This window comes from Hippichthys cyanospilos, chromosome 12 (assembly GCF_059441005.1).
Source record: "Hippichthys cyanospilos isolate Australia breed blue-spotted pipefish chromosome 12, RoL_Hcya_1.0, whole genome shotgun sequence".
Classification (NCBI taxonomy): domain Eukaryota; kingdom Metazoa; phylum Chordata; class Actinopteri; order Syngnathiformes; family Syngnathidae; genus Hippichthys; species Hippichthys cyanospilos.
This window is the reverse complement of record NC_142380.1, coordinates 14718279-14741078: the sequence shown is the minus strand read 5'-3', so window position 1 is coordinate 14741078 and position 22800 is coordinate 14718279. Positions and strand designations below refer to the sequence as shown.

The 22800-nt window shown below is 38.9% G+C and overlaps 3 protein-coding genes across 5 annotated transcripts; 2 read left to right on the top strand and 1 right to left on the bottom strand.

Moving 5' to 3' along the window:
• Window positions 1–319: 319 nt before the first annotated feature.
• Window positions 320–7445, bottom strand: stk25b (serine/threonine kinase 25b). Its single transcript, XM_088429422.1, has 11 exons — window positions 6857–7445; window positions 5714–5944; window positions 5580–5636; window positions 5396–5504; window positions 5087–5244; window positions 3856–4041; window positions 2529–2674; window positions 2316–2421; window positions 2163–2234; window positions 694–830; window positions 320–624 (listed from the first exon to the last, which is right to left on the bottom strand). Exons 1-11 carry the CDS (start codon window positions 6884–6886, stop codon window positions 585–587), a joined length of 1272 nt encoding a protein of 423 aa, XP_088285548.1. The 5' UTR covers window positions 6887–7445; the 3' UTR covers window positions 320–584.
• Window positions 7446–7831: 386 nt separating this feature from the next.
• LOC148415049 (mitochondrial fission factor homolog A-like) lies at window positions 7832–13926 on the top strand. The gene is made up of 7 exons (XM_088429423.1): window positions 7832–7992; window positions 9738–9959; window positions 10097–10269; window positions 10628–10713; window positions 10815–10985; window positions 12014–12089; window positions 12661–13926. The coding sequence occupies exons 2-7, from the start codon at window positions 9743–9745 to the stop codon at window positions 12790–12792; spliced, it is 855 nt and encodes a 284-aa protein (XP_088285549.1). The 5' UTR covers window positions 7832–7992; window positions 9738–9742; the 3' UTR covers window positions 12793–13926.
• Window positions 13927–14215: 289 nt separating this feature from the next.
• LOC148415048 (putative flap endonuclease 1 homolog) lies at window positions 14216–22769 on the top strand. Of its 3 annotated transcripts, none has more exons than XM_088429325.1 (11): window positions 14216–14328; window positions 15226–15292; window positions 15396–15498; window positions 15726–15780; window positions 16756–16817; window positions 16907–17043; window positions 17231–17291; window positions 20933–21064; window positions 21150–21279; window positions 21368–21512; window positions 22085–22769. In XM_088429325.1, exons 1-11 carry the CDS (start codon window positions 14247–14249, stop codon window positions 22134–22136), a joined length of 1026 nt encoding a protein of 341 aa, XP_088285451.1. In that variant the 5' UTR covers window positions 14216–14246; the 3' UTR covers window positions 22137–22769. The 3 variants fall into 3 exon arrangements, with proteins under 3 accessions (XP_088285451.1, XP_088285450.1, XP_088285452.1); XM_088429324.1 differs by having other exon boundaries at window positions 21134–21279; XM_088429326.1 differs by lacking the exons at window positions 14216–14328; window positions 15226–15292; window positions 15396–15498; ... (2 more) ...; window positions 16907–17043; window positions 17231–17291 and adding an exon at window positions 19383–19801 and having other exon boundaries at window positions 21134–21279.
• Window positions 22770–22800: the final 31 nt, after the last annotated feature.

The window sequence follows — 22800 nt, the reverse complement described above, 5'->3', positions numbered from 1 at the left end:
TCCGTGCGTAGCAGTACATTCAAGACAAAAGACAACTTTTCCAGTTGCCGTTTTGTAATCTATGTGAAAATGAGGTCATTTTGCATTTCATTGACCTCATGGCATAATTGTTTGAACCAAATGTCACAAAAGCAATGTATACATCACAGTGCTTGGCATAAAATATATCTGCATAACTTCTTAGTCATCCAGGTCGTGAATTATCTTGACTCAAGGCTTCTAAGCCGTTTTTCTTATTTTCTAAAAAAAATAATAACTTTGGCAATTACGTATTACGCAACAATGTGCAATATCATGGTGGAAAATATGAGAGAAGTCATTTAATTTGTCATTAAATTTATTACACCGCTTCAGTCTAACAGGTATGTATACCCAACGTGCTAACTTCCATGGCCTTTTTTTGTCTTAAATACTCTTCGCAGTCAAAGAAAAGCTGTAAAAATATTTAATAACTACATAAAAGATCTCTTGGTGGAGGGAATGAGGTTGCAAAAGCAGAAGAGGGAGATTGGGGGTTGGGGGGGTGGGTATTGAGGTCCTTGTCTTGATTTGTTGGGTGGGGCTTAAACATTCATCTTGGTATTTCATCGCGAAGACGGAGTGGTGTTACCGTTTAAAGAAAACCTGAGGGAAGACGGAAGCGGCGTGTTAGAGCGGCAGATTCTTCCGAGATCCTGCGTGTTGCCCGTTTACCTGCACACTCTCTCCATCATGTGTGTGACGAGGCGGTCGGAGATGCCCGGACAGGATTCCTCTGCCAGGTTGAAGGCGTTCTCCAGCTCCTCGATGGCGCCAACTCCGCCGCCGCTTGCTCGACGCTTGTCCTTTAGCTGCGGGCGGAGCGAGTCCATCGGGAAAGGGGTTACAAGTGATACCTTGATTTGACGGTTGTGTTCATTCTGATTGAGCGCATAACTCAAATGACTTATGATAAAAAAAAATCCATTGAAATGCAACAAATTTAGGGAGTCAAATATGGCACGATTAGAGATGAGGGACTGATAGATTTAGGATTGACCAATCAGAAAAAGGGGATTTCCTTGTTATTACTTTTTCCCGGTATTTACCTTGTGCTCCATTCTATCTCGAGAGACGCTCATGATGGGATGTTTTGCCTTTGAGAGGGAATTCTTTGTGATCAAACTAGCCCAAGACTCCAGAGATGTTTTCTGCTAGATTTTTGACATTTTCCATTGTTTTCTCACGAGGAAAGCAAACTAAGGTGACATTTAATAAATTCATTTTATCGGCTTACTTTTCACTTCAAGAAGGTTCTTTTGAACTCTTGAAATTCATTTATTAAAATATGACTTTATTAACTAATTAAACATTGACTTGAACTCTTTCAGTGCCATGGACCAGAACTTTCATCATTGAAAATACTTAAGTTGTGTGCCAGTGACGGAATTCTTATTTATTTTTTTTAAATGAATGGATAGACACTCGTGGCTAGCACTCGCCTTAATATTACGCAAATCGAGCACTGTTGTAATGTGGTTAGATACATACGCAAGCATATTTTGCCATCAATTACATTTTCACTGTTTTTTTTCATTTTTTATGGAAGAGGACTGTTGAGATGTTTCAGAGGCTACTAAAAAAATATGTGTCAAAGTTACTGTTGTGGAGAAAATCTTTTCACAAAAAAAGCCCATTCTCTCCTTTTGTCCAAAATAGCTTGGTGTGACTCAAATGATCTTTTTTCAAACAGTGATTATTAAAGATGGAACCTTCCTTTTTTTTTCTAGGTAAAGAATAGAATCCGATCTTTCATATGGTATTTTGGTGATGTCTGCGTAGTCGTAAAATATTCTGTCAGCCTTGAAAGATGCGTAAAAATGGTCAAAATCAGCTGGCACTCTAGGGGTTGCCTTTTCAGATAACTATTGGCACCGAAAGAGTTAATATTATAGCAGTAAAACTTTAGCTTGGAAAAATAGTTCCAACAGTTGTTCTTAAAAAAAATGAACTTTTGCCTTGAAAAACGTACCACTTTATTCTCAAACTATTACAACTTTTCCCCCCTAAAGTTATTATCACACCAAGTCTTTCTGTTTTTCATTTCTATTGCATTTTGACAACACCTTGCGAATGTCACAATGACTTAAAAAAAATAAATAAAAAATCAAGCACGCACAAGACCCAGTGAAGCTGAGACATACCTCTCTGAAGATGGGCGTGACCAAGGCTGACAAGCACTGTGACTTGGGTTGCCTTTTTACAGAATCTCCTGACTGCAAACACAGAAAAGGTCACTCAAGAAAACGTGTGACAATTTGTCTGTACATTTTCTTTTGTGTATGTGTGTTCCTTGCCTCCGAGTCAGTATGTGTGTAGCCCTTCTGTAACTTATTCAAAGAATTTGGTCTGACTGTGGGGAAGGTCCACATGGGGCATGAATCCACATCACCATCAGCATCCCTGCAGAAAGAAAGGATCGCGCTGAAAATGACCTGACTCGGGCTAATGATCATATATCCAATAAGTAGGTGATTTCGAGAGAACCGTGGCGAACGTCAAAGACGCACATATCGGAGTCGTCCGAGCTGGACTCTTCCCCGTGACCCTCGGACTTCCAGCGGCGGTAGCGGTCGATCAATTCAGTCAGGTAGGCCGTCTTCTTGGTGTAACGCGTGATGAATTTATGCTTAAGCAGCTCTTTGGCTGTCGGCCTCTAACACAGTGGCACAAGAAACACACCGGCAGGCCAACAATTACTAAACCGCGATTGTCTTATCCTGTTATATTGAGTTAAATTCCACTCATCCGTTCTTAATTGCACCATCTTTGTGTTTTGGTTTGACATAAATGATTTTGTCATGTCACCAATCCAAGCATAACAATTGTTGATGTTTGACTCTATTTCACAGGTCAAACGCTACACAAATAAGCAAGGTTTTAAAATTGTATGTGAAGTTTGTGAAGAATGACAGAAAAAACAGAAGCTGTCATACACGGTTACCAGTGTCAGTCTAAAAATGCCTACATCTCAGCCTTCAGACAAGTTGAGAAAACATGCTGAAGTTTTCCATGTAAATTTCTAATGTAAAATCAATAAATGAATCTATGTTCATTCATAATAATTTATCTCATTATTGTTGGCTTTTAACAATTTGTGAATTTATACACTTGATGTTCGGTAGGCTCGGTAACACAGTGATTAGCGCGTCCGCATCACAGTTAAGGGACCGGAGGTCAAATCCAGCTGGCTTCGGCTTCCCTGTGTGGAGTTTGCATGTTATCCCTGCGCCCTTGTGGGTTCGCTCCGGGCACTCAGGCTTCCTCCTACTCTCCAAAGACATGCATAGCAGGTGTATTGGACATAGTAAATTGACAGAGATGTTCGTCTCTGTGTGCCCTGCAATTAGCTGGTGACAAGTTCAGGGTGTCCCCTGCTTACTGCGCAAAGACTGCTGGGATAGGCACCAGCAGGCTTGCGAGGATAAGCAGCAATAGAAAATGGATGGATGGATTTGATGTTCATGCCCTGACTAAAAAATAAATTAGAGGATACTTGGCAGTAACATAGTACTAGATTTCTTCCTCTGTGAATACGTCAGTAATAATCAAGTTGAGTCACATGAATCATAATTGATTACAATTTTTGGTAACAACTCAGCTTTGTTAAGAGCCACCAAAATCAGAGCCTGGCCATTGAGAATTTTGCACTGGACCTCCAAATGAATGTGGAGCCAGTAAAAGGACACCAGAATGGGCGTGATGTGGCTGAACATAGGTGATAACCAACGCAACTGCAGTCGCTCATAATTTGAGATCCCATTTAGCCAAAAAGTAGCATCCAACACCTGCTTCGTTAAAAAAAAGAATCCAAGAAAGATGAAAAGCGGTACTCACAAAACGTGGGTCTTTATTTAGACAAGCTTCCACGAACTCTTTAAAAGGCTTGCTGTAGGCTCCTTCCAGGGTGGGAGGAGTGTTTTTGGGAATAAGGAAGAGGACCCTCATGGGGTGTAAATCTGAGTTGGGAGGTTCGCCTTTGGCCAGTTCGATGGCTGTGATTCCGAGCGACCAAATGTCAGCCTAGCAAAAAGGGAAAGACACAAAAGAGTCGAAGGTTAAAAGGTGCAGAAGGAATACACACAAGACAATGGGTATCAAAGGTTTGTACACCCTTGTTCAAACACCAGATTTTTGTCATTTGAAAAAAAGGAGATGTGCAATCTATGATCTATTCAAATAATTTGACAAATCAACATTTTTTTTTTACCTTTTTGAGAGGGAATGCAAAAACTAAGAACCTTGAAGTTAATGAAGTTGCACAAGTGTGTGCACATTGAACCAATTACATTCAATCTCATGTTAAATGGGAGTAACCACACAACCTGCCAGCAATTAAAATGACTCCTATTAACCCTAGACAAGGGCAATGCAGTGATTTGGAACGTGTGATAGAGCCAGAATACCCAAAGAAATCCCACCAAATACAGGGAAAACATGCAAGCCCCAGAGAGGAGTGCTGGATCCAAAGTTCAAATTACAGTCCACAACTGTGAGGCAGACATAGTAACCATTGGTCCACCGTGCAGCTCCTGGTTCTAAATGTAAAAAAATAATTAAAATAAACAATAAACAAAAAACATTTGAAGAATGCTGCCCAGCATGAAAACTGACACCTGAGCGAAGCAAAGTAGTCTTATCAGTATAATGGGGGAATGCTGGATAGTGTGCACATCAGATAAAGATGGTGGAAGCATCCTAAATGAAGTTCCTGGTGGTTGTGCTGTAAGAAAATCTAACCCTAAATTTACAATGCAATAAAAAATATATATATTCAAGTCAAAATGTGACTTCAATCACTGACTTACACTAGTTAAGCAGTGAATTTAAAATTCAAGTCCATTGATGGACCAAAGGCCGACAGTAAACATTGAAAAATGTTAAATGTGACCATAACCAAGTCTTGGGCTTCTGGACCACTTGATGGCACCATATAACAAATGAAGCACAATGAAGCTTTGAAATATGTGTACAGGTACACCTATTGGCTGAAAAGCTCCTTTGCTTCATGAAGCTTCATTTGGCCATCACTATTAAAGTGTCTATGACCACATGGCGCTGGCATCACCTTGAAGTCATACGCCGACTGCTTGATGACCTCCGGAGCCATCCAGAAGGGTGTGCCCACAAATGTGTTCCTCTTAATCTGAGTGTCAGTCAACTGTCCCGCCACCCCAAAATCGGCCAGCTTCACTTCGCCCTGCTCGGACAACAGCACGTTGGCAGCTGGAAAAAGCAAAAGCAGAAATATGTACAAGAGAAACGAGGAGTAAAATATTTGGAAAATTGTCTAAATTGTTATAAAGTGGGATTTTCACCTGTAGGTGGACATGGAACATATCTCATATCATATTACGTAGTATGACATTTTTCTAACCTTTAATGTCTCTGTGAATTTTTCTTTCAGAATGCAAATACTCCAGCCCCTTCAGGATTTCCCGCAATATCGTGGCAATATATGTCTCTTCAAGAGGTCCTGGACGCAGCTGTTTCAAAATAAAACAATTGGACTTGCATTCTTGGAATTTGAGAAAGCTGAAAGACATCAGACATCACCCTACCAGATCAAGAGCAGATCCTCCACCTAAATATTCCATGATAATCCACAGCTTGGTCCCCTGGTAGGTAAAACAGAGAAAAAAAATATGCCTCAAAGCACTGCTGTGGGGAGACGCCGTTTAAATGAGAGTCTCACCTTGAGGTACGAGCCATAATACTTGGTAACAAAAGGACTATCACATTGGCTCAATACTGTGATTTCCTGCTGAATGTCTTCAATCTCATCCTCCGCCTCCTCTAGGTCGATGATTTTAATGGCCACTACCTCCTTGGTGCGGTTGTTGATGCCTTTGTAGACCTCCCCAAAGGAGCCCTTGCCAATGCGCTCTTGCTTGGTAAAGTACTCCTCGGGATCCAACCGTGTATTCTGGTCCAATGACAGTGCATATATTCAATTTTACATGTGCAGTTCACAGGCTGTTCTGAAAAAATGTACAATCTATTTTACTGCCTAGCAATCTGATTTTATTTGTGTGTTTATTGGTAGAGACAGAAGGTAATAAAATGGAAATAAAAAAGACACTTTCATTCGTAAAAGGAAGCAGTGTAACTTGAGTTAATGCAAAAGAATCGCTGCCTTAGTTCACTTAACTTTTATGTCAAAACATTTGCATTAATTATCATTTTGTTTTAATACATTAATTTGATATTTTTTTTAGTCTGGCCTACTTATTCCCATCTTTTACTAAGGTTTAGACTCCTTTAAACCATTTTGCAAACACAGTTGATAACACAGACCAATCGCTCTGACAATATTGCCAACAATTTCATCTGAATTGGGAAATGTATCATTTTTTTTTTCTGTCAAGTCTTCAAAAGCCACTGGCTTTGCAGTGTAAGAGTTAAGAATAGTTTCTTCTTTAAATTTATCCCAAGCAACGGTAAGCCGCAAAAGATATCCTATTTTTTTTAGTACTTCCGGGAACAGTTCGTGGTTGTTTCGGAATAATGCAAGAAGGAGGTTGCTTCATCCGTACTTGACATTAGAACAGCGATTCCCTACCTACTATGTGCAGGGACAGATCATCAGGTGTTTCAACAATAACATGATCTTCCACTAGGTGGCAGAAGATACAATTAACCTGTGTATCCACTTTTTTTTAGTTGACATTTTTTGTTGGGTGGTGTGCCGTGACATGTTTCCTAATGTAAAATCCCTAAGAAATGCTGAATATTACAGTGCATTTGTCCATCTCACGGTCACCAACCAAATAATGAAAGCCCTGTATTTACAATTTTTGAATACACAATGCAGGCTATAAATGTTAATTTTAAGTACCTGGTTTTGCATGTCTCGTAGGTGTGCCATCTCTTCTTCAGGTTAAATGTTTCACTCTTTTCGGCGTTTTCAAAGTGTTCTTTTTTTGTGTATTTTTCTACCTTTTTGTTTTCCTCCCCTCCTCTCGTCGCTGTCTAGGAAGCTAGCTTAGGTGGCTAGCCAACAAGATAAAGAGGAGACTGCCTACTGCTTCTCTTAACGGGGCTGTCACTCCGAACACCGTCTTCGGGCCCACCGAGCCCACCCGGGGAGTCAACAGCCCTGCAACACGCCGAGTTAAAGGCTGACACGCTCCATATATGTCCGTGGCGGTGGGCGAAGAGAAAACTAGCCCTCCCGCATTTGGTATATTTAATTCATTTCACGAAGCTCCGTCGCTCAACGGCTTGGGGACAAAAATAATGGCCCTGGCGAAAGGCGCATGCGCGTTTGTAGCTGAAGCCGATGGTTTCTTGGGAATTGTAGGCGATTGGAAAGCGAGACGAATACAGACTTTACCGTTTACTTTTTTCCCCTAATAAGCAAGGTTTCCGACGACTGCTTCATAATCCTTACCACAATCAAATATAATTACTACATTATACCAAAATAATAATTAAAAAGGCAGTTTCAACACACATTGTTAGCGGATTAAATTTAGATTTTCTCATTAAAAAGCCCAACAAGGATGAAAAAAAAGAGGCCAACTTGACGGACTTGCTTTGATGTGGACATTATGCGAACGAAAAGACACAAAGTGAATTTATTCTGTAACATAATACGTGTAACTACAGAGCCCGTGAGGTGACGGATTTAACAAAGAAAACAATAACAATCTTTTGCTTTCACTTGCAGTTTCCGAGGCTGAAAATATTTGTGCAAGATAGTGTGTTTTTATGTGTACTGTCCGAATCTAGACGCTCTTTTCTAAATGTAAAATTATAGTTGTATGAATTTGAGCATAATAAAACTTTGCCACTAGCTCCGCCCTTGCGCACACGGTGTGCAACATTATCAAGCGTACCCAGACGGCCATTTAAAAAGAGCGTTCGTTTTATATTCTTTCTGTTCCGGCTTGCATTCAAACGCCTCCTAGCATTTCAAGACGACCAATTTTGATCAATGACAGTTTGAAACCCCGGCATTAACTACGAAAGGTACGTCGCCGTTGTGCTTTGGTCTTGTCGCGCGTCTTACAAAACTGACGTTTTGGCTAAAACACGCCACCGCAAATGACCAAACAGACTGTCGTTTTACGTACTCAATGGTTTACAATGACGTATGGGTGTACCAATTTTTTCCCCACTGATGTCAGTCACAATTAACGTACACGCATGCTTTCGAGCGATTGACGTCGAGGTCATGTGTGTCATCATTATGTAATTTGACGAAACGACAATGTGAAATTGTCATTTAATCGTTTTTCGTGCTTAATTTCTGTTTTCTTAACATTCGCTTTTGGGGGATGATAGAGCCAAATGATAAAATCAAACGTCTGGAGCCTCAAAATAATAAAAGCCGTGTACAGTACAAGCTAATAGCTATACAGGATAAGCTAATATATTAACCGACGATCAAAATGACTAAGTGGTATACAAAAACGAGCCTGTGTGGTGGGGCATACATAATTCCTCCACTGAAGGACGACTTTCAGGTTTACAGTACTTTGATGTGCGTGTGCGCTGTTGGTTTGAGTTGGTATGTCATTAAAAACACCGTTGTTGTCATCGCCATCGACTCCGAATACTGACCGCTACACCGTCATGATTAAATGTTTATTTTGGATGCTTTAAGTTTCGTTGCAATATACATTTATTGTGTTTGTTGCATTGGTGAAATTGTAGAAATACAATAAGTCCGGTTTTTGTTGTCATTTTTTTGAGGATTCGATAAAAACAACAAAATTGAACGCTATCCTCCGACCCGCGCTGCAAAAAAAAATTAATGTGACGTCTGTTTTCGGACTTCACTGGAAAGCTTCTCAATATTGGGCATGTAAGATGTTTTTATTACTTGATAAGTGATCACACATTGCAAACAATTTTTCCACATTAGCAAAGAAAGCAAATTATTTGATTCAAGAACTGTTGAATCCTCTGTTCTTTAGGTTTTTCTCTTTCCCTTTGGGATCCATGATTTTTTAACACACTCCTTTTTTTATTTATTTATTTATTTTTTAATTTTGCAACAGCCACCAGAAACGTGTGTTGCAACATTTAACACAAATCTTTGACACAACATTATAACATCTTAAAGGGACAATGTGTAAGATTTAGACCATTTTTCATTGCGGACAGCAAGAGATACAAAATTTACCATTATCCACAGCTATAACAGACATGGCAGCCTCCGGAGGAGTGCCAGCCCCCATGTAATATAATTTAATTTTAACTAGACCTACGGCTATATATTAAAACATACTGTTGGTTGTTAAGAAGACATTTATTTGCAAGTTTTTGAAATATATAATCATTTAATTTACTCCCTTTTAAATTAAAAAGGTTTAACTCTTACACATTGTACCTTTAAGAATGTTTGTAAACCATACTACTAAAACCAAAAAAATACACCATCCCGTATCTTTTTGCATTTTTTTTATCTATTTTTGAAAAAGCTTCTGGGAGCCACTAGGGCAGTGCTAAAGAACTGAATCCTGCTCTAGAGCCGCAGTTACTGACCCCTGCTTTAACCCAATCAATCTTTATTCCAGACTTTCAAAAGGTCCATAAAATAAAACAAAATTGACAAAGAATAATTTATAAAATTACTGTTCGTTATTACCATCAAGAAGTGCGAGAAAGAACGTGCATGTCTACATTTACATGAACCTTTATAGTGAAAATGCAAATTAATTTGTGTATCTATCTGATCGATGGAAAAACGTATGTGTTTTCTTCCATAGGCTGCATGAGTGCGCCGTCGTTCACCTCACCCCCCGCTGAGGTGGCGGAGATTAACCGTATCCACTATGAGTTGGAGTACACGGAGGGCATCAGCCAGCGCATGCGCATCCCGGAGACCCTCAAAGTGGCCTCGGAAAATCAAACCGTTTCTCTGCCACCGCAGCAACCCCTGCACACACATTCAACTCTGATGCAGGTTCCTGAAAGGATTATTGTCGCTGGTGAGGTCGGATAATTTACATTTTGGCTCCCTGGGACTCTTCAAGTCTCTCTGCAGCAATGTTGCATTCTGCTGGTAACACTTGCAAGCTGATTGGCTATTCATTTTTTGACTCTTTCCTTTCCTTTTGCTGCACAGCGAGTGATGGGGATCATCAGTTCTCTTGTCCCAGAGACTTGGACCTGATTCAGTCAATCCCTTCCATGGAGCTCCTGGACATGAAGGCCCCACCGCGTGTTCTCACGCTATCAGAACAACCACTGGACTCCCTGGAAACTGACCAAATAAGCAAGAGCAACCCCAGTCACACAGTAAGTCAAATCTGTGTTTGAATTATTTTCATTAATTCAAATGAGATCAAATGACTTTATGGAGGTTTTCATGAAAACTAGCAAATAGTTCTTTTTTTCATTTCGATTTCTTGTTTGGACAGTGTATAGCTATCATCAGTCGAAAAAAAAGATATATGTTTAGTATTGCAAAATATCTTTTAAACTGCACCCAGCCACTGGAAAACAATGAGACTAAAAGAATGTGGTGGTTTTGTACTACTTTGGTACTTTTTTTGAAATACCACTGCACATTGCAACCCTGCCTGTGTGCTGTTTTTTTTTTTTTTGCCTTGGCTCAATAAAAGTTGGGTAACACAAGATTGCCTATCATCAACAGGCTCATTCTCGATCACGAAGAGAACGCAGTGCCACTGAATCCATATCTGGTCGCCATAGCAGTCAGATGATAAGAGGTGATGTGAGGTGAGAGAATTCTTTTCCATACTGCTTATGCTTATTTCTCTCTTATTTTTCTAATAAAAAAATCCCCCTTTACCTTTTCTCTCTACTTACCTCTCTGACAGTGTAACACCCTCACCTTCTGCCCCCCCAGTCCGCATGTGTCCTCCTCTGTGCTCGCCTGAGGATGCAAACGTCAACTTGTTCACAGCGGCGGGCTTCCTGGCTTACATCCAGTCAACAACACGCCGGGCCTATCAGCAAGTCCTTGAAGTTTTGGACGACAGCCACCGCCGGTGACTTTTTTTTTTTTCTTTTAAATCCACCTCGGTTTCCAGCTCTCATTGGCGCTGTACTTGTACATTACATTTAAATTGGATACCGTGGTTTTTTTGAGATAAAAGTTTAATTCATTTTGAGCTCAAAACTGTAACTCAAAACATTCACAGCTAAAGACATCTTTGGCTATAGAAACAAATTCAAACACCACTGATATGTTCCAGCCTTTCCCCAAAATACTCCATTTTTTTGTCACATGTTTTTTACTTTAAATACATGTGTTGCTGCCACTTTTGTGCTCACATATTATTTGGTTAAGTTGTTGCACCACCGTGACAATGATGCTATTTGTTAGCATTAGGTTAACTTGAATTTCCTAAGTTAGAACTATGTGTTAGTCTTTAATAAACAATTTGTATTTCTCTCTTAGTATTATTGTAAACTTCCACCGGGAGTGAAAAGCTTTTTTTTTTTTTTTTTTTTTTTTAAATTGTTGACTACGCCGAAATTCAGGTTTTTGTCAACAGTTGACCTGACCACCAAAACATAATGCTCGTAAGTCAAAGCGTAAAGTTGTTGGATCAATGGCCCGCATCGTGAAGAAAAGTCAAGCATTCCTCTCTGACTGTATATTGTTATTGCACAGCTTTATCTGATTACATGCATGTTTCCCATGACGCATATCTCACTAATGTGCCTCTTAAGAGCAAAAAATTCGATCTGTCAATGGAACCATTCAGTTTATATTTAGCCTTAGTCATCCATTTCCTAACTTTTGGAATGTGGGAGGAAGCTGAATTACTCCGCGTTGGCAAAATTGTTGATGTCCTTCCATGAAAGGAAGAGAACCGCACAATGAAGAGTCACCACCTTAAAAATGATGACAAAAATTTGCCAACATGCAGAGAGAAAGGCCACTTAGCAAAACCGTCAAGCTTGGTTTCAGCTGCAACAAGAAACTTCATTCAGGCGAATTTCTGTGATAGTGAGATTTGACATGAAAAAGGCTGACTTTTTTTTTTTTTTTTTTTAAATCATCACATAGGACACACCTGGACCTTGCCTTGGATATAAATCCAGATGAGTCTGGTTTAATGGATGCCTCCTCCTTACGTCGACAAGTAGGTTCAGTTTTCTCATTGTATACATGTAATATGCCTAATATCCTCTATTTGAAAATACTTATTAGGCATATTGAGCTCCTGTCAATTTTAAGACTGAACCTAAAATGTACTATTGCCTTCACAGGAGAACTAAATTAAAAAAAAAATATATATAATGTATTTTTAATCATGAATATAATATTTGTAAACAGTGTATAGCTGTTACTATATTAATTAATCGATATTTATATCAAGATGGAGAATGAAATGTTGAATGTATTTTTACAACAGTGGCCTCCAAACACTAGTCCCTGAGCTTGTACTGGTCCACGGGCTATTTTCAAATCCTAATCCCGATTGGGAATATATACTCGCACCCTCAGAGCACAATTGGCACAATTTGTGTCTGATCAGTAATACACTGTACATCAGCGGCCAAGTACAGCACACACAAACACATCTACCCGTCGATAAATAGGTGCTATCAATTAAAGGGCAGAAAGTTTGGGGACTAATGGTTTACATGATCCAGGCCTGTTGCAGGTGCATTCCAGTCATAGAAACTATTTCCATTTGTGTGATCTTTCAGATTGTGAAGCTCAACCGTCGTCTCCAGATGCTGGAAGAAGAAAACAAGGAACGCTCCAAGCGAGAGGTGCTACTGTATTCTGCGACTGTTGCATTCTGGCTCATTAATACCTGGGTCTGGTTCCGCCGCTAAAAAAAAAAAAAAAAATTCAAAGCAAAGTCTTGTTAATGAAAAGTTAGGGATTCCCTTTTAACATCAAGGTCAATCACAGGAATCAACTGCATTTCCATTGTTGTTCCATCCCATGAATTTATAAGAAGTGATTGAAATGTTTTTTTTTTTTTTTTCAAGATGTACAGTACATTATATACAACACTTGTGCTATAAGTTTTGAAGCAAGAAAGCGTGATTATGTGAACATGATTACAATTTTTTTTTTGTACTTGTTACTTATTCTTTGCGAGTCATTACACTGTTCAGACAAATACTGAATTTCACTTTTTTTTTCTTTGATAATCACAGCCATGAATGAGGAAACGAGATTTTACTTTGGCGACAAATGCCTTGGGAACCCAGCCCAGAGGTGGAGATAAAAGTAAATATTTTTGTCATATTGGTGTCAAAATACTACAAAGAAAAAAAAATCTAAGAATGCCATAAAGTTTATGCTGAATGTCTTTCTGTGTTTTGTTTCACGTAAACATCCATATTCAATGTCAATAATTTATTTTCACATTTTTTAAGAGACCAGACATTCAATCCCAGATACTTAATTCAGGTTCCACAAATGTAATATTATTCCGAATCCTGGTTTTAGAGTAGAACATGTCGTGAAATTTCTCTGGGGTTACATCCCCTTTAAGTATTTGAGATTAAATGCCTGGACTCTTAAAAAAAACGTTACTAGCGAAAAAATGGCAGTGTTGAACTTTAAGAAAAAAAAAAGGTAATTCTGTGATGTAATATATTAGTGGGTGTGATGTATCTTAATTCTTTTGCCAAGTTTGAGACCCCTTGAATTGTTGGAACTTGCTTTCTGAACTTTTACCTCATGTTTTCCCGCATTTTGCTCACAAGAAGGCTAAACTTGACCTTTATTAAGATGTTTCATTAGCGGCGCGTAATACGTCATAGATCTCCATGAGAAATTTTGATGTTACTATATTTATTTGTCTATTTATTGTTACAATGCAGGTTCAGGGAGAGGTTGTATATTTTTTTTATTGGCAAATGTCTATCTTAGATGTTTTTTTTCTTAAAGCCTCAATGTATTCGTTGTTTGTAAATTATTTTTGCTTGAATAAATAGCTGCAATTAAATCCATGACCTTTTTGTGCATCGTTGCTTCTTACTGTTCAAAATGAACATTTGGTGGAGACTCCAGAACTACTAATTGGCATCTTTTCTTTACCATGACGATATTTGCAGGTTATGAACAGCGCAAATGACAGCATATTCAATATATTCTATTCTTCATAAAACGAGGACATACATTTACTCCTTTTTTTGGCAAAATTAAACAAAATTATAGCACATACACAAAATTGGACTTGCTTTTGTTATTAAAATAAAATCATTTAAAAATGGTTTCCTGGCATCAAGAGAAGTGACGTCATTCAAGACTTGTTGATACCGATGTCGTGAAGATGGGGATCACTAAACTAGCAGATTTGATCCGACTGGAAGCTCCCGGTGCAGTTTCTCACAAACATATCAGTGATTACACAGGTAAACAGTCACAACTGTTTTTTGATCGCATTGCGTCATTTTTCTTTGACACGATTTCCCTATTGTTGTTAGCCACGAGCTAACTTGCTCGCTGCTGCATGTTAACGTGGCAGACTCGTGATTCATAACTTAAAAAAAATATTATTCTATTTAACCACAGTTTAAAAAATGCATTTTATTGGTTGATTTGAATTAACCTCATTTATTGTTTTGTCAGATTGAAGTTACTTCTGTGACCACTTCTTTTCAAAAGTGTACCATCAATTTATACGTTTTGTTCATTTCTATCCATAAACGACCTGTATACTGTACTTCCAATTCAGATTAAATTAGTATTTAAACAGCCCTCTTCATCATGCTTCTCATCAGGAAATCGAGATAATTCTGAAAGTTACAACCAATGTGGTAGCTACCATTTACGAGGGAGGCTGCAATAGAGATACACTGAGACTGGACTTAAGTAAAGTTGGAGGACTAACAAAGACATTGAGGCATTGAATTTTGATATTCAGCTCCTGTAAACGACAACAGTAAGTTGTAGAAAAATACTGGAAAACGGCTTAGGAACAGCTGGATATTCTGTTGAGAAAAGAGTGAATTCACAGTGCATTTCAGGTTCATCCTGGCATTTAAAGTAAAAGCCCAGTATCCCTACATCTTGGTGAGTCATACCTAATGTTTTTGACTGGACGTTACAATGCTTTGAGTTTGTGTTCATTTGAGTTCAATATCTGCACCACAGTGTGTGTGTGTGTGTGTGTGTGTGTGTGTGTGTGTGTGTGTGTGTGTGTGTGTGTGTGTGTGTGTATGTGTCTGTCTGTCTATCAAAGAGAGAGTGAGAGAGAGAATTAGTGGACGGTATGAATTAATCCTGTTGAGCTTCTCCTTACTTCACAGATAAAGTAATTGCCCTGGACACATCAATTGTAATGAACCAGTTCCGTACTGCAACACCATCACTCAAGTAAGTCATTCAAAGAAACATTTGATTGAATGTTATTGATCCAGGTAAATTTAAGGTTACATGTTACATGGTAAAGTTAGCTGTATGTCTGTGCTGTTTGCAGCCCGCTGACTGGTCTGTTCTTTCGCACGCTTACCTTCCTGGAACATGACATAAAGCCTGCTTTTGTGTTTGATGGAAGACCTCCGGGGGAAAAGACTGCTGCTGTAAGTGATACACAAAACTATGTGTGTCATTCATTAGGGCTGAGCATTTTAGAAAGTTTATAAGAAAGAAAACTGAAAGTCAATCCTGCAGTGCTGTCCAAGTTAAACATTGTTTGATAAATGAACAACTGGAGGCTAAACGGTTAATGCTGGTTGAACATGCAAGTTAATTCAATGAAGTGGTCCTGTGACACTTTTTTTGTGATTTATTCATGTTCTTCTTGCAGCTTCAGAAACGTGCTGAGGCAGCAGGTTGGAGCTCCCCCAACCATTTGGGCACAGGTACAAAATCACAATTTTACGAGTACCTCTGTGTGTATATTTATTTTTACATCTTTTTTGATTATGAAGTTATTAACACATTTTAAGTTTCTAGAATGTCATTAGATTAGTATTTTTGTACAATATTGCCATCCATCCATCCATCCATCCATCCATCCATCCATTCATCCATCCATCCATCCATCCATCCATCAATCCATCCATCATCTCAGGTCGCAGGTACAGCATTTTCAGCAGCGAAGCCCAGAAGCCCATCTCCCCAGCCCCATCTCTACTGTACGCAGTGTTAATGATGCACTGCTTTCCCCTCCTGAGATGCAGGATGGTGAACAAGAATTTCCTTGAAGACATCCAGAACTCGTTTTCCATGGCTTCACCAAACTCCTCCCACACCCAAGTTTTTGCCTCTGTGATTGCCTAAGCCGCACTCCGATTGGGCAGTCTGTACCTGTAAGCTGCCTCCCACAGGCCAAAAAGGCCCGATAGGACTCCTTCTTCAGCTGGATCACTATCGGGTTTGTGGATTGCCAATATAACAGGCGCCAAGCACCTTATGGACACAACTTTGATCTGCTGCCTCGACAATAGAGGCACAGAACGTGGTGAACTCTGACTCAGTGTCCCCGCCTACCCCCGGCCCCATGGGTGCAGACTCGGGTCACCAGCTCGTCTCACATCCAGGCCAGACTCCGGTGACTCGAGTTCGGGCTAGGGAAAACATCATCCAACTGTAATACTCATCATATGGGTTCTATGAGCTGTGCTTAGACTGGTCCTCACCTAGGACATGTTTGCCACTGGTGACTCTGCTTGTGACATAAAGCCCCAGACAACTTAGGTCCGAGGATAATTCTGAGATGCAAACCCCTCCACCAGTGTACGGCCCACAGAGGGTAAAGTACTGTACAGGGGGATATAGAACTGATCGTTTATATATTTGTATCTTTTTAAATGCCATGTTTGTCTTCCACCCAGCATCACTCCAAACAAAAGACTGCTTCCATCTTCTGAAGCTTCTGGGTGTACCTGTGATTCAAGTATGCCAATCAGTATGATTCTAGTATGCCAATGAGGCATGTTGCAACACTTACTAATTTCTTTTCCTCTTGTTGATGGCTTGTGCAAGGCCCCCAGAGATGCTGAGGCTTTTTGTGCTTGGTTGGTGAGACAAGGGATTGCAGAAGCTGTGGCATCAGAGGATATGGACACCTTGCCATTTGGAGCGCATGTTCTGATTCGTCAGCTGAATGCCAAGAGAGACGGGTACAGAGGGACAAACATCTCACTCTCCAAGGATTTAACATGCTGCTATTAACTCTCTCTTTTTGTATGAAAGTCATGCAAGTTTTTATATTTAACCTGAAATTTATTGCTTGTTGTATACACAGTAACTATTGGGGCCATACTATAGTGTACCGGTACTTACTATCAATGCTTTTATTGTTTACAGTGACATTGTGGAATATTCTTTGCCTAAGTTGTTGGAGATGCTCCAACTAACTCACCAAGAGGTAAGTGATTATACTGGTACCTTGACATGTGAACATAAAAAAAATTGAATTTTTAATCAAGCTTTAGAGTACAAAAAAAACATACGCACTGATTGACCTGAAAAGGAATGGACCAATTAAAATATTGTAATGTCCTCAACTCTTTGCTTAGGGAAAGGAGAGCCTCAGTCACCCACAGTATGTGCTTTAAACCAAACACACAAATACAGAATTAGACTGACCAACTCCAGCACCTGATGTTTCTCACTAGGCCACACCTCCGTAAAGGGACAATGCGTAATATTGAGAAAGTTATTAAAAAAAAAACCATACAAATCTCAATAAGATGTAAAATAATTTTGTTCTATCACATCATTTCTTTATGCATCATTGTAGTTCGGTAATCACAAATTATATTACATAGGGATCGCCGCACAGATGGAGGCTGTCAAGTTTCTTTTTGCTACGTTAAGCAAAATAGGAAAACTTTCGCCAACGTAATTGAATCACGTTTTGGAGGAAAAAAGAAAAGGAAATAGAAGGTTTGTTTGTCAATCGTAAATAAAAGAAAGAGAAACAGGTAGGAGGGTCAGCACAAATTTCACAACAGTACACAACAATTGGTTTGGGAGTTAGCATGACTATTTTTTTTCTACGCATTTGAGTTCATCCACCAAACACATACACAGACAAAAAAAAAAAAAAAATGTCAGCAAAGACATTGTGGTACAACAAAAATTTACCTTACCCCGTACTGTGGCTAGCCTGCTGCTTGCACTGTGTTGTTGCCTGTTGTTAATTCTCATGTGCCTGAATTGCTGTCGTACATTCTACCTGACTGCTAAAAGTTGTGTTTGAAAAGTGTGAAAAGTGTAGAATTTTCACCATGCAGTCCATACTGTACAGTGCAAATCTTGTGTCACTCATCATGTGTCTTGCCGATGGACTGCCCAACTCTGGGTGTGGCCTTCTTGTTTGTCCGCGGAAGCTAACCAGTGTTGGTATATTTGCCCAGTTTTTGTAGATTTGGCGCTATTGTGCACCGAAACCAGTGCCGAATTGTATTTGTGTTCGCTCACTCTCACTCGCTTGTCGTATGCTTCCAAAGTATTGTTTCTCTGAGACACTGTAGTGCGCATGCTCCAAATGGCGATTCTGAATTCTGCACAATGCGGCTTTAAGTCATTCACTACCAGTGATGGCTTGAGACATCAAAGATGCATTTTTTACTGGGCTTACTACTTGTCACGTCGCTGGTATACCAAAGACTGAAAATGCATAACTTCCACTAAATAACTGACTTTATATTTGGCAGATGAACATTTAACCCATTCTTTTCCATTAACGGTTATAGACATCAAAGATCCATGATTTTTACTGGGCTGACAGTGAAAGTTAATGATGTGATTCTAACATTTGAATACTAAAGTATATACAATTGTAATCAGAATTATTCCACCCCCACTGCCATACAGCCATTTTGGGACTTCAGTGTACATTTGTAATTGTGTTCATAGTGACATCATGTAAGGCCTTGTTAACAAACCAAATGCAACTAAAATGACATCAATTGTTTTTTTTTTTTTTTTTTTTTTATAAAGGATTAAATGGCTTTTATGTGCTCACATCATTATCAGTTTTATTCAACCCCCAAGTGCAATTTCTTTTTAGTACTAGTGCAATATTCTTTTGCAGTTATTACATCTTGCAAGTGTCAAGCACAGCTTGACACAAGTTTCTTGCAGCGACCGATGGCTATCTTGCCTCATTCTTCATGGCTAATAGCCTCCAGTTCAGTCACATTCTTAGGCTTGCACACTGCAACAGCTTTCTTCAGGTCCCAGGAGAGATTCTCAATTGGATTTAGGTCTGGTGACTGCGATGGCCACTCTAAAATGTTCCAGCCCTTCATCTTCAACCACGTTTTAGTGGACTTGGATGTGTGCTTTGGATCATTGTCCTATCGAAAGGTTCAACGTCGCTCAAGTCACAGGTTTGTGACGGACTCCCATTACATTTTTATCTAGGACCTCCTGGTACTGAAAGAAATTCACGGTACCCTGTACACATTGAAGCTCCCCTGTACCACAAGAAGCAAAACAGCATCAAAGCATTATTGACCCCCCCACCCCATGCTTCACAGTAGGCATGGTGTGCTTTTCTTCAAACGCCTGGCTTTTCCTCCTCCAAATATAGTGCTGGTCCATAAGCCCAAACAATTCCAATTTTGTTTTATCAGACCACAGAACGTGGTCCCAAAACCTTTGTGGCTTGTCCATGTGACTTTACATACAGCAGTCTACTTTTCTTGTTCTTTGGAGTCAGCAATGGGGTGGGCCTGGGAGTTCTGGCATGGAGGTTTTCATTCTACAGTGTGCGCCTTATTGTATTTGCTGAAACTTCAGTGCCCACACCTGCCAGCTCTTTTTTTTTCAGTTGCTCAGCAGTCACACAGGGATTTTTCTCTTCCTGCTGCTTCAGATTGCACTGCACTGCAGTTGCTGTCAGGATCTTCTTTCTACCACAACCAGGTGGTTTCCACTGTGCCCTTTGCCTTGAATTTGCGTATGATGCTTCCGATAGTGTCTTTTGGAATATTTAACATTTTAGCTATGTTCTTGCCTTACTTGTGAAGAGAAATAATCTCTTCTCTTGTCTTCTGTGACCAATCTCTTGTCTTCACCATGTTCGTAAACAGACCAGTAAATGTCAAGCAAGGAGCTGGGTATCACAGCCCTTTTAAATCTGTATATTATTATACTTGATTGCTGCTCTGTGACATCCACAAGCGTTTCCAATACCTAAATGACAACACAAGAAGGAACCAATCTTCTTTGTAGTGTTTAAAGTGTTGTATATTGAAAGGGGGTTGAATACTTTTGTCATTGAAGAAATCATATAAAAGCCATTTAATCCTTTGTGACAAAAACAATTGATGTCATTTTAGTTGCATTTGGTTTGATAACAAGTCCTTGTATGATGTCATTATGAACTCAATTAAAAATGTGCACTGAAGTTCCTAAACGTGGTTACAGCATTGGGTTGAATTATTCTGATTACAACTATACTGTATTTTCACTTAATAAAACCAATTCCTTGAGAATCATTTTTATTATGTTTTAACAATACTGTGTTAAAAAAATGCTATTAAACCTAAAGGGACAGTGTGAAAATTAAACCGTTTTTCATAAAAATGAATAAATTATATGATTGTAAATTTAAAAAACTTGCAGATGAATGTGTTCTTAATGACCAACAGTATGTTTTAAATATATTCATAGGTCTAGTTTTCCTTAAATTATATTACATGGGGGGGTGGCACTTCTCCGGACCGTTTTTCATTACGGATAGCAGGAGGTGCTGCAGATGCCATTTTCCATTGTCTGTGGCTATAACAAACATGGCTGCCTCTGGAGGAGTACCACCCCCCATGTAATATAATTTAAGGATAACTAGACCTATGGTTATATTTAAAACATACTGTTGGTCATTGAGAACACATTAATTTGCAAGTTTTTTTAAAAAATTTACAATCATTTAATTTCTTCCTTTTAATGAAAAACAGTCTACATCTTACACACTGTCACTTTAAGTCAAGGTACCACTGTATTTAGATTCAGATTTTCCTAAGCTTGTACTTCTTTTCCTTTTCCTTTTCCTAGTTTGTTGACCTCTGTATTTTACTGGGATGTGACTACTGTGACAAGATAACTGGTTTTGGTCCAAAGAGAGCTCTGACACTCATCAAGAAGTACCGCACAATTGAAAATGTGGTTCCGCACATCAACAGACAGGTGCGGCCTTGTCAAGAAAACTACAATTGTGAGTTCTTTCCAAGATTTTCATACCTTGCTACACCGTAGACACATCCTGTACCAGATAAGTGGAAATACAAAGAAGCACGGAAGGTATTTTTGGAAATGTCACACGGAGAAGTGCCTGAGTTGCTGTGGACTGAGCCAGACGAAGAAGCGCTGGTTGGGTTTCTCTGCCAGAGCACTTATGTTAAGTATGCATTTACAGTTGTATTTTGTGTGCATTTCTCCTCCCCTTTTTTTTCAAGAATTGACAGTCATTGTTTGGGTCAATGTTTTAAGGGAAGCACGAATCCGTCATCGCATGGAGAAATTCCGACAAATTCGGGAGAGTAAGCGAAAACAACGGGAAAAGGATAAGGCAGCGGGACACTGCAGGCAAACTAGGATGGATGACTTTTTCAGAGTTCTTAGAAAGCGGGAACAGGTGAACATGTTCATGTTTTTGCTTATTTAAATGTATCATTGAATTAATAAAAAGGTTATGATTAACACATTTTAGAGCAGGGAAAATATAGAATTGAATAAAATATTTATATCATTTTTACTTTATTTTAAAATTTTATTGCGTTTACCTGGTTCTTTCCCAATCACTGTAATAGAATACAGCGCATTTGTATATTGTTTAGCTGCATAGCATAGTTGCCCAAGTAAGTTTGAACATTAAAAAAAAACAACAAATTAAACCAAGAAGAGTAAGTTCAATGTTTGCACATTACAGTGTCTCGGATGATACATATTTTATACAGGCAAGAAAAAAAGCAAATACCTTATTTTTCTTTATCGGTGTTGTGACAATACGTTAAAAATAATTCAGGAAATAATATTGTTAGGTTCATGAAATGTATACTGTGTATGGTAAAAATATTCCATGCATAAAGGGTAGGTCTACAGTAAATTACATGACAAAATGTAGGGTAACTGATTTAGTTGAAAGTGAATAAATGTGTATTTATCGGTACTATGGCCTAATATTTTTTTCGCTCTTTTCTTCTCCAGCCTGCGGAAGCAGCCAACTGTGGGAGCGGTAAGAGAAAGAAAACATAATTGAAATAAGACCCTCGAACTTGGATGGAAATTATGTGGATATACATCTGCCTTTGCAGAACTCTCACAATCATGTGACCAATTTCATTGTTTTATCCAAAAAAAAGTTTGTGGCTCATTTATAATGTAAAGATTCAGGTTTGTATATATTGCCTTGCAAGGCCACAATTACAATTTTTTATTAATTGTATTACTGTGTTTTCATGTAGGTTCTTGATAGTTTCGGTACAAAATCTTACCAACTATCGAATTGAGTCTCCTTGTTTCATATGGGACCAGTTTTCTTGTCTGAGTGGCAAAATGCCATTCACAGTGAACATGTCTCAGTCCAGCATCATCAAGCTGTCAAGAAAGGCAAAGCAAGTAGTGGCTCACTATGAAAGAGGCTAGTGTGATCACTGTCAGAGTGACTTTCTCAAGGCCAAAAGAGACAGGGGATGGCTCATCACAACTAGCACCTGTTGTGTAATCCGTGCCAAGACGCAAACCAGAGACTTGAATTATGTTAGGATTTTTCTTTTTTCTTTAAATTTTCCAAAATGTTAATTTATGTAAAATAATATTTTTAATACTAATGAAACTGGACTAAATATTTTTTTTTTTTTTACTGGCGAACAGATTAAAACAGTTTAAGCAATTTTTGTGTTGGCATTTGTACTGGTGAGGAG

Excerpts from the sequence above, each read along its gene's own strand:
- stk25b (XM_088429422.1), bottom strand. The coding sequence starts at position 6,886 with ATGGCACACCTACGAGACATGCAAAACCAG. Across the intron at positions 5,637-5,713 it reads ATTATGGCTCGTACCTCAAG|GGGACCAAGCTGTGGATTAT; the intron begins GTGAGACTCTCA and ends TTTACCTACCAG. Across the intron at positions 2,235-2,315 it reads ACACACATACTGACTCGGAG|TCAGGAGATTCTGTAAAAAG; the intron begins GCAAGGAACACA and ends CTGTGTTTGCAG.
- LOC148415049 (XM_088429423.1), top strand. The coding sequence starts at position 9,743 with ATGAGTGCGCCGTCGTTCACCTCACCCCCCGCTGAGGTGGCGGAGATT. Across the intron at positions 10,714-10,814 it reads ATGATAAGAGGTGATGTGAG|TGTAACACCCTCACCTTCTG; the intron begins GTGAGAGAATTC and ends CCTCTCTGACAG. Across the intron at positions 12,090-12,660 it reads CCTCCTCCTTACGTCGACAA|ATTGTGAAGCTCAACCGTCG; the intron begins GTAGGTTCAGTT and ends GTGATCTTTCAG.
- LOC148415048 (XM_088429324.1), top strand. The coding sequence starts at position 14,247 with ATGGGGATCACTAAACTAGCAGATTTGATCCGACTGGAAGCTCCCGGT. Across the intron at positions 15,499-15,725 it reads CGGGGGAAAAGACTGCTGCT|CTTCAGAAACGTGCTGAGGC; the intron begins GTAAGTGATACA and ends TTCTTCTTGCAG. Across the intron at positions 15,781-16,755 it reads CCCCAACCATTTGGGCACAG|CATCACTCCAAACAAAAGAC; the intron begins GTACAAAATCAC and ends TCTTCCACCCAG.